The sequence below is a fragment of the Colobus angolensis genome, unplaced genomic scaffold (genome assembly GCF_000951035.1).
Source record: "Colobus angolensis palliatus isolate OR3802 unplaced genomic scaffold, Cang.pa_1.0 Scaffold314, whole genome shotgun sequence".
NCBI classification, from domain to species: Eukaryota; Metazoa; Chordata; class Mammalia; order Primates; family Cercopithecidae; genus Colobus; species Colobus angolensis.
Genome location: NW_012116422.1, coordinates 1340686 through 1348826, shown reverse-complemented (window position 1 = coordinate 1348826; position 8141 = coordinate 1340686). Strand labels below are relative to the sequence as shown.

At 52.0% G+C, this 8141-nt stretch overlaps 1 protein-coding gene across 3 annotated transcripts in view; it reads left to right on the top strand.

The window, feature by feature from the left end:
* The window catches only part of IRF1 (interferon regulatory factor 1), a 7786-nt gene extending 551 nt beyond the window's left edge, over positions 1–7235 (top strand). The window contains exons 2-10 of one of the 3 annotated variants that reach the window (XM_011951067.1): positions 762–853; positions 2221–2320; positions 3147–3323; positions 3427–3476; positions 3585–3714; positions 3898–4020; positions 4560–4609; positions 5799–5934; positions 6221–7235. In XM_011951067.1, coding sequence (XP_011806457.1) covers positions 767–853; positions 2221–2320; positions 3147–3323; positions 3427–3476; positions 3585–3714; positions 3898–4020; positions 4560–4609; positions 5799–5934; positions 6221–6345 — 978 coding nt within the window. In that variant the 5' untranslated portion in view covers positions 762–766 and the 3' untranslated portion in view covers positions 6346–7235. Of the gene's footprint in view, positions 1–761; positions 854–2193; positions 2321–3146; positions 3324–3426; positions 3477–3584; positions 4144–4559; positions 4610–5798; positions 5935–6220 lie in introns of those variants that run through there. The other 2 variants (XM_011951069.1, XM_011951068.1) reach the window with 2 other exon arrangements.
* The last annotated feature ends 906 nt before the right edge of the window (positions 7236–8141 follow it).

The following is an 8141-nucleotide window of genomic DNA, read 5'->3' as shown; positions in this document are numbered from 1 at the left end:
GGCCCGCTACGTTCGTCCCGCGCATCCACGCGCCGTGCCGGGGACCGAGTGTCAGCCCACGCGTGGGCGCCCAGTGCTCCCGGCTTTTGGCGGTTCTAGCTCCGCGCCCAGGCCCCAGGTTTTGGGCTCCCTGTGCTGGTGACAAGGGCTGGCTTACGGCCCAGGTGACTGGAGGGAATCGTGACATACGTAGACTGCTGGAAGAGGCGCCACAGGTGTTCCTTGGGCCGCTTCTCCAGAGGAGGGGAAACGGGGCCGGAAGAGTTAGTGTCCTGGTCTTAGCGTTGTGGGCTCTGTGACTGTCAGGAGGGTGTAGAATGGATTCAGTGGGGCTGTTCAGGGTAATGGCTAGCCCTTTGCTAGCTAGTGGTGACAACTCAAGTCAAGGGAATTTCTTCTTGGCATCAAGCAAAAGAAGTCCCTCCCTTCCCAAAGGATGTGAATTTTGAGCGAAAAGTTCTGAAATTAGGATATCTGTGCATTTTGTCTCTTTTCCTGCACATGAATCCTAAAGCCATCACTTGCATGCCTGTCTCATCCAGAGACTGGCTGGGATGAAGGAAGGGGCAGAAGCATTTTTGCCTAAGATGCTGAAAAAAATTGGAGAACAGTTTTATTCCAGGGCAGCTCCCCTCCCCACTGAGTGTAGTACCTAGTAGCTGGCTGAGGGGAGGGTAACTAAGTGACCTCGGGTGGGGCAGGTCAGTGCCCAGGTACTGTTCAACAGATTCCAGACTGGAGCCTCTGTCTTCTCTTTACAGCCAACATGCCCATCACTCGGATGCGCATGAGACCCTGGCTAGAGATGCAGATTAATTCCAACCAAATCCCGGGGCTCATCTGGATTAATAAAGTGAGTGTAACTCTTTGGGTTTTCCTGCCACTGTTTTAACCCATGTACTTCTGGAGGGACCAAAGCTTCAGATTCAGCTCAAAAAGGGAAGTGATAACAGGACAGGCAGATATTTCTCCCAGTGGGTCCTGCATGCAGGGAGTGTGCAAGGCCCAGCCTGGGCCTCACTTGCACGACTCCTGCTTTCTTCCCTTCTTGAGGTAGGGCACCCACCTGAAGGCACTTCCAGTTTCCAGCAGCAAGACTTTCCCAGCATCTGCAGAGCTGGAGTTCTGGTCTCCTCTGAGGGAGACCCTTACAAACATACACAGCACCTTGCAGGGCCCTAATCAAACAAATAGAAGACTTGAGAAGTAGATGCTGCTGGGCAGAAAGGTGGCTGGCTTAGCAGAGGACAAACAAATCAATCTTGCACCAGTCACTGTGGCCCAAGAAGCCTATAGTTGGTGCACTTGGGGCAACATAGACACTATAGGCTTAGTAGCAATGATAGTATTCATAATAATAGCTAATGCTTACTGAACACTCCCTGTGTGCCTGGCACCTGCTAAGTATGTTATTTACATTGTGTCGTTTAATCCTCGCAGTAGTCCTGTGGGGTAGGTCCTATTAATGTCATCATTTTCAGATAAGTAAACAGAGGCACTGAGAGGAAGATTGTAAGATCACACAAAAAGTGATGAAGCCAAGATTTGAACTTGAACGGTCTGACTCAGAAATCTTTACTGTTAACCATCAGTGATAATAAGAGTAAGACCTTAGACTTCATATTTGTCACTGTGTCCCTACACATCCTCTGGTTTTTAATTCTCAAAATTTTGTTGGATATGTTTTCTCATTTCAGAGAAGAGAAAACTGAGGGGAAAAGAGATACAGTGACAATGCGAGGGTTACACAGTGTTCACCATCCAAGTCTAGCCGAGAGCTCCCTCAGTGGTATGACCAGGACCCCTTGTGTAGAAGCCCATGGTCCCAGGTGTCCTGAGGAGTCCTTTCTAATGGAAGAAGTTCTTACTTCCATGTTGGTGTTTACAAGCCAGAGAGAAACATCCCAGAGCTTCAAAATCAGGGCTTCGGGGGAGGGTGCCCTGTATGGGTCCTAGCACATGTGTAACAGGCAGAGGGAGGTCTTTTTGAGCTAATAGTGCTGCAGCTCATCCGAACTAGGAGTCCCTCCTGAGAGATCCAGAGTGGTTTGTTTAAGCCAGCCTAAAGATGGGTCAGTCCAAGCCAGATGGCAGGGGGAAAAGGGGAAGTCAGCCTTTTCTCAGACCTGTCTGGCTGGGCAAGCCTGGGTCTCAGACTCAGCCTCAAAGTCTGTGGTCTCTGAGCTGACACAGCCTCGTGTATATGTGTGTGTTGTTCAGGAGGAGATGATCTTCCAGATCCCATGGAAGCATGCTGCCAAGCATGGCTGGGACATCAACAAGGATGCCTGTTTGTTCCGGAGCTGGGCCATTCACACAGGTGTGTGCCTGGGACTCAGGCCTAGGAAGGCCAGGGTAGAGACAAGAGGAGGCACTAACGTTAACACAGAGGCTCTTCACTGGGGTCCCTGAGCTCCCTGAGACAATATGCAGAATTACTGGGAAGAGGGGCTGGTGGCAGACTAGTGTTTCTGGAGAAGAGAGTCCATTATTTCAGCAAATTCTCAAAGGGATTTCTAAAGCCAAGATCTTAGAAAGTGTGTGGCTTCAGGGGGGTTGTGGCTAGATGAGAGTTTTCCCTGGCAAAAGCATCTGTGAAAAGCAGCTGTAAGCCAGGGCACTGAAAGAGACCCAGGTCTGCCTTCATGTTGACCAAGGCCTTGGTCCAAGGCTCATGTGGTTGGTGGCCTCCTTTATCCTTGAAAGATGGAGCTCTAGGCCCATCTCAGAACAGTCAGTCCACCCACTAGTTACTGTTCTCTGCTGCCCAGTCTGTGCCCACTCCCATGTTTGGAAATATCAGATAAGCCCCAGCCCCTACCTTCTGGCTGCTGATAGCCCAAGGAGGAAGACTGGGCATGGTCTGGGACACAGATAGTACACTTTGGGGATATAGGGACTCTAGTGCTTCTAGCTAGACCCTTCACTGAGGCCCGCTAGATGTGTTTAAGCCAAGCCTGGGCATTTGAGAAGGTCCAGGGCCTAGGACCTGCAGAGTGTCACTGGAGTACCTGCTGGTTTGACCACCGTGGCTGTCTGGTAGCATGAGAGCTCAGGGGTACCCTTACCTTCCTCCACCAGGCCAGGGGCAGCTGAGGATCCCTACCTGTGGCCCTGATGATCCTCTTTTTTCTCCTGTCCTCTAGGCCGATACAAAGCAGGGGAAAAGGAACCAGATCCCAAGACGTGGAAGGCCAACTTTCGCTGTGCCATGAACTCCTTGCCAGATATTGAGGAGGTGAAGGACCAGAGCAGGAACAAGGGCAGCTCAGCTGTGCGAGTGTACCGGATGCTTCCACCTCTCACCAAGAACCAGAGAAAAGGTATCCAAGGACTCTGGGTTCTTGGGAAGCGTAGGGAGGGTAGAAGAAGGTCAGCTGGGGCTGGCAAGCCTGCACCAAGGCTAACAGCCTGTCTGCCCCACAGAAAGAAAGTCGAAGTCCAGCCGAGATGCTAAGAGCAAGGCCAAGAGGAAGGTGAGTGTGGCCCTAAGCAGCCAGGCCTTTGGTCACCTGTGGGCCAGGGTGAGCAGTGGAAGGAATGCTAAGGTGGGCCTGGGCCTAAGCTGCTTTCTCCCTCGACAGTCATGTGGGGATTCCAGCCCTGATACCTTCTCTGATGGACTCAGCAGCTCCACTCTGCCTGATGACCACAGCAGCTACACAGCTCAGGGCTACATGCAGGACTTGGAGGTGGAGCGGGCCCTGACTCCAGGTGAGCTGGTGCAGGTCTGGCAGGGGACCCCACAAGTCAGTGGGATGGCTCTTTCTCTTGGAGGCATGGTGCTGGCAGATGGTGGCCCATTAGTGCAGGCTGCAGGGTTGGTCGGGGGGCGCTTGATGTCTTGCAAACTAAGAAAGCACACAGCCTTAACCCATTGCTTCTGCTGTCCCCCAGCACTGTCACCGTGTGCTGTCAGCAGCACTCTCCCCGACTGGCACATCCCAGTGGAAGTTGTGCCGGACAGCACCAGTGATCTGTACAACTTCCAGGTGTCACCCATGCCCTCCACCTCTGAAGGTTGGTGCTCCTGGGGCCTGGCCTGCTTGACTGTCTGGGTCCTGTGAAGGGCTTCCTGAGAGAGAAAAGACGCTCAGAACTCCACCTGGCACTAAGCTGATGGAGCTGGGCGTTGCCCAGTCTTAGCCCCCATGGGGGGAGGCAAGCGACAGGGACACTAGGAAGGCAGTTCAGAGTGGGCTGCAGCACAGTGGGGGCTGGTGAGAGGAGGGAAGGGGGCCAGGGGCTGTTTTTTGGGGTACTGTTTCTCCTTCCTCCTCTGCAGCCCAGCATCTGAGGGTGAGGAAGGAAGTGGGGTGGGGGTGGGAAGAGGCGTGGCTTCAGGGTTTGAGAGGCTGAGTCACCAGGCCGGTGTCCTGTTCTGGAATCTCCGTAGCGGGCAGGTCCACTGGGGGGTGTGTGTGTGTGTGTGTGTCTGTGTGTGTATGTCAGAGAGAGAGAGACAGAGAAAGGGCAGGGGGATCTGGTGGGCTGGAACTGGAACTGCAGGGCGAGTGTGGCTGACTGCCAGCCAACCTCTCTGCTTTCCCCATCCACAGCTGCAACAGATGAGGATGAAGAAGGGAAATTACCTGAGGACATCATGAAGGTAAAGCCCCTTCCTACCTGGGCACTCTTGAAGTGACCGTTTCTAAGTGAGGAGACAGAACCAGTGAAGCTTCCAAATCAGAGGATGGGCAGCTGCTATTGTCACCTGGCTGCTTGCATCATCCCACAAGTGCCACATTCACGTGGCTTGACTGGTGGGAAAGCCACTATGGGTAGGGAAGGCAGGTGGGAGGCCTGGCCTCCGACAGGCCATCTTGAAGCAAGCCTGGGGGCATCAGACAGCTCTGTGAGTCAGGCACTGTCAGCGATGGGTCCCTGGCCTGCACCCTCTGCCCCAACATGCCCCAGCCCTGCTAGTTTGGGAAATGCACATCAGGTTTCAATAATCAGCCTTTAGGATCCATTAATGTGATGGCTTTATAGAAAAAGTTAGCAAATTATCCTCCAGTTTTTTTTTTTCTGCTTCAGTTTTAAAAGAATATAAAGAAGTTTTTGCAGCTGGGGGCAGTGGCTCACGCCTGTAATCCCAGCACTTTGGAAGGCCAAGGCGGGTGGATCACCTGAGGTCAGGAGTTCGAGACCAGCCTGACTAACATGGTGAAACCCATCTCTACTAAAAATACAAAAATTAGCCGGGCCTGGTGGCACATGCCTGTAATCCCAGCTACTCCGAAGGCTGAGGCTGGAGAATCGCTTGAACCTGAGAGGCGGAGGTTGCAGTGAGCTGAGATTGTGTCATTGTACTCCAGCCTAGGCAACAAGAGCAAAACTCCATTTCCAAAAAAAAAAACAAACAAACAAAAGTTTTTGCAGTAGTTGTAACCCAGCTGTTCCATCAGCCCAGAAAATTAAGACATGTACATAGTTCCTTATCTGTAGCTTTTCTAGTCATCTTTTCTTGATTTGTTTTGCTAACCTTTGTTTTAAGCCCCATTCCCTCTTACTATGTCCTTACACAGTTGAGAGGGAAGTTGTGGAGAGTGGAGTGCCAGAGAGTGGGTGTGAGAGGGGTGGGAAATGAATTGTTGAGGACCAGTGCCAACATGCATTTCTGCCTCCTCCCTCCTGGGCCCTTGTCCTGACTGCAGTGCACTTCTGCATCCTATCTGAGATTGTGAAAATGGCCAAGGGTGTGATCTGGCTGAGAGGAGCTGGTTCATTGAGGGCAGGGCCACAGGGTGAATCTGCACTGGAAGGGAGTTGATAGCCTCTTGCTCTTCTGTCCTCAGCTCTTGGAGCAGTCGGAGTGGCAGCCAACAAACGTGGATGGGAAGGGGTACCTACTCAATGAACCTGGAGTCCAGCCCACCTCTGTCTATGGAGACTTTAGCTGTAAGGAGGAGCCAGAAATTGACAGCCCAGGGGGTAAGAAGGCCCTGGATCCATATGGCTTCTTAGAGGAGGGAGAACTACATAGGAATGGAGAAAGCTTGGGGGCAGGGCCAGGGAGCAGTGTGGCAAAGCATCTGGGGTACTGACACATTGTGAATTAGCTACTGCTGCCATGCCTTAAGGTTTGCCTGAAGCTGAGTGGATGTTTGCTGCTGTGCTGTGAAGAGCGGAGGCCATGTCTGTGGCCTTCAAGAGTAGTCGGAAGCACACCTTATGCCACCGTCCCCCACCCTCATACAACCTTCTTCATATCTTCTAGGTGATATTGGGCTGAGTCTACAGCGCGTCTTCACAGATCTGAAGAACATGGATGCCACCTGGCTGGACAGCCTGCTGACCCCAGTCCGGTTGCCCTCCATCCAGGCCATTCCCTGTGCACCGTAGCAGGGCCCCTAGGCCCTTCCTACTCTAGGCAAGCAGGACCTGGCATCCTGGTGGATATGGTGCAGAGAAGCTGGACTTCTGTGGGCCCCTCAACAGCCAAGTGTGATCCCACTGCCAAGTGGCGATGGGGCCTCCCTCCTTGGGTCATTGGCCTCTCAGGGCCTGGCAGGCCAGTTGTCTGGGTTTTTCTTGTGGGGTAAAGCTGGTCCTGCCTCCTGGGAACATGAGGTTCTGAGACTGGTGTGTCAGGTCAGGGACTTGGACTGGAGTCAATGTCTGGCTTTTTCCTCTGAGCCCAGCTGCCTGGAGAGGGTTGGGCTCACTGGCTGACCCCTAGGGGAACAGACTGGTGACCCCAGAAAAGCATAACGCCAATCCCAGGGCTGGCTCTGCACTAACAGACAATTGCACTAAATGAATCTCGTTCCCAAAGAACCACCCCCTTTTCAGCTGAGCCCTGAGGACTGTTCCAAAGCCAGTGAAATGTGAAGGAAAGTGGGGTCCTTCGGGGAGATGCTACCCTCAGCCTCAGAGGAGCTCTACCCTGCTCCCTGCTTTGGCTGAGGGGCTTGGGAAAAAAACTTGGCACTTTTTCTTGTGGATCTTGCCACATTTCTGATCAGAGGTGTACACTAATGTTTCCCCCGAGCTCTTGGCCTTTGCGTTTATTTATACAGTGCCTTGCTCGGTGCCCACCACCCCCTCAAGCCCCAGCAGCTCTCAACAGGCCCAGGGAGGGAAATGTGAGCGCCTTGGTATGACTTAAAATTGGAAATGTCATCTAACTATTAAGTCATGTGTGAACACATAAGAACATGTGTAAATATGTACATTTGTCTTTTTATAAAAAGTAAATTGTTTATAAGGGGTGTGGCCTTTTTAGAGAGAAATTTAACTTGTAGATGATTTTACTTTTTATGGAAACACTGATGGACTCATTATTGGCATCCCACCTGAACTTGACTTTGGGGTGAACAGGGACATCCATCTATTATAAAATCCTTTCTGCCAGGCGCGGTGGCTCACCCCTGTAATCCCAACACTTTGGGAGGCCGAGATGGGTGGATCACATGAGGTCAGGAGTTTGAGACCAGCCTGGGCAACATGGTGAAACTCCATTTCTACTAAAAATGCAAAAGTTAGCTGGGCATGGTCGTGGGCGCCTGTTATCCCAGCTACTCAGGAGGCTGAGGCAAGAGAATCGCTTGAAACTGGGAGGTGGAGGTTGCAGTAAGCCAAGACCATGCCATTGCACTTCAGCCTGGGCAACAACAACAAAAATAAACAAATCCTTTCATTTGGCCGGGTGCGGTGGCTCATGCCTGTAATCCCAGCACTTTGGGAGGCCGAGGTGGGCAGATCACCTGAGGTCAGGAGTTTCAGACCAGCCTGGCCAACATGGTGAAACCCCATCTCTGCTAAAAATAGAAAAATTAGCTGGGCCTGGTGCTGGACACCTGTAATCCCAGCTACTCGGGAGGCTGAAGCACAAGAATCACTTGAACCTGGAGGCAGAGGTTGCAGTGAGCCGAGACTTTGCCACTCTACTCCAACCTGGGTGACAAGAGCCGGACTTTGTCTCAAAAAAAAAAAAAAAAAAAATTCCTTTTGTTTATGTTCACATAGATGATGGCAGAAGGAGGGGACATTTCTGTCACAGGAACATACTCATATAAACATAGTTACCTGTCCTTGACTATCACCATGGCTGTCAGTTGATTCTGGGCTCCTGGGGCCCAAGGAGTGTTAGGTTTTGAGGAATGTGCCATAGGTGATATGTCCTGCTAACACGCAGA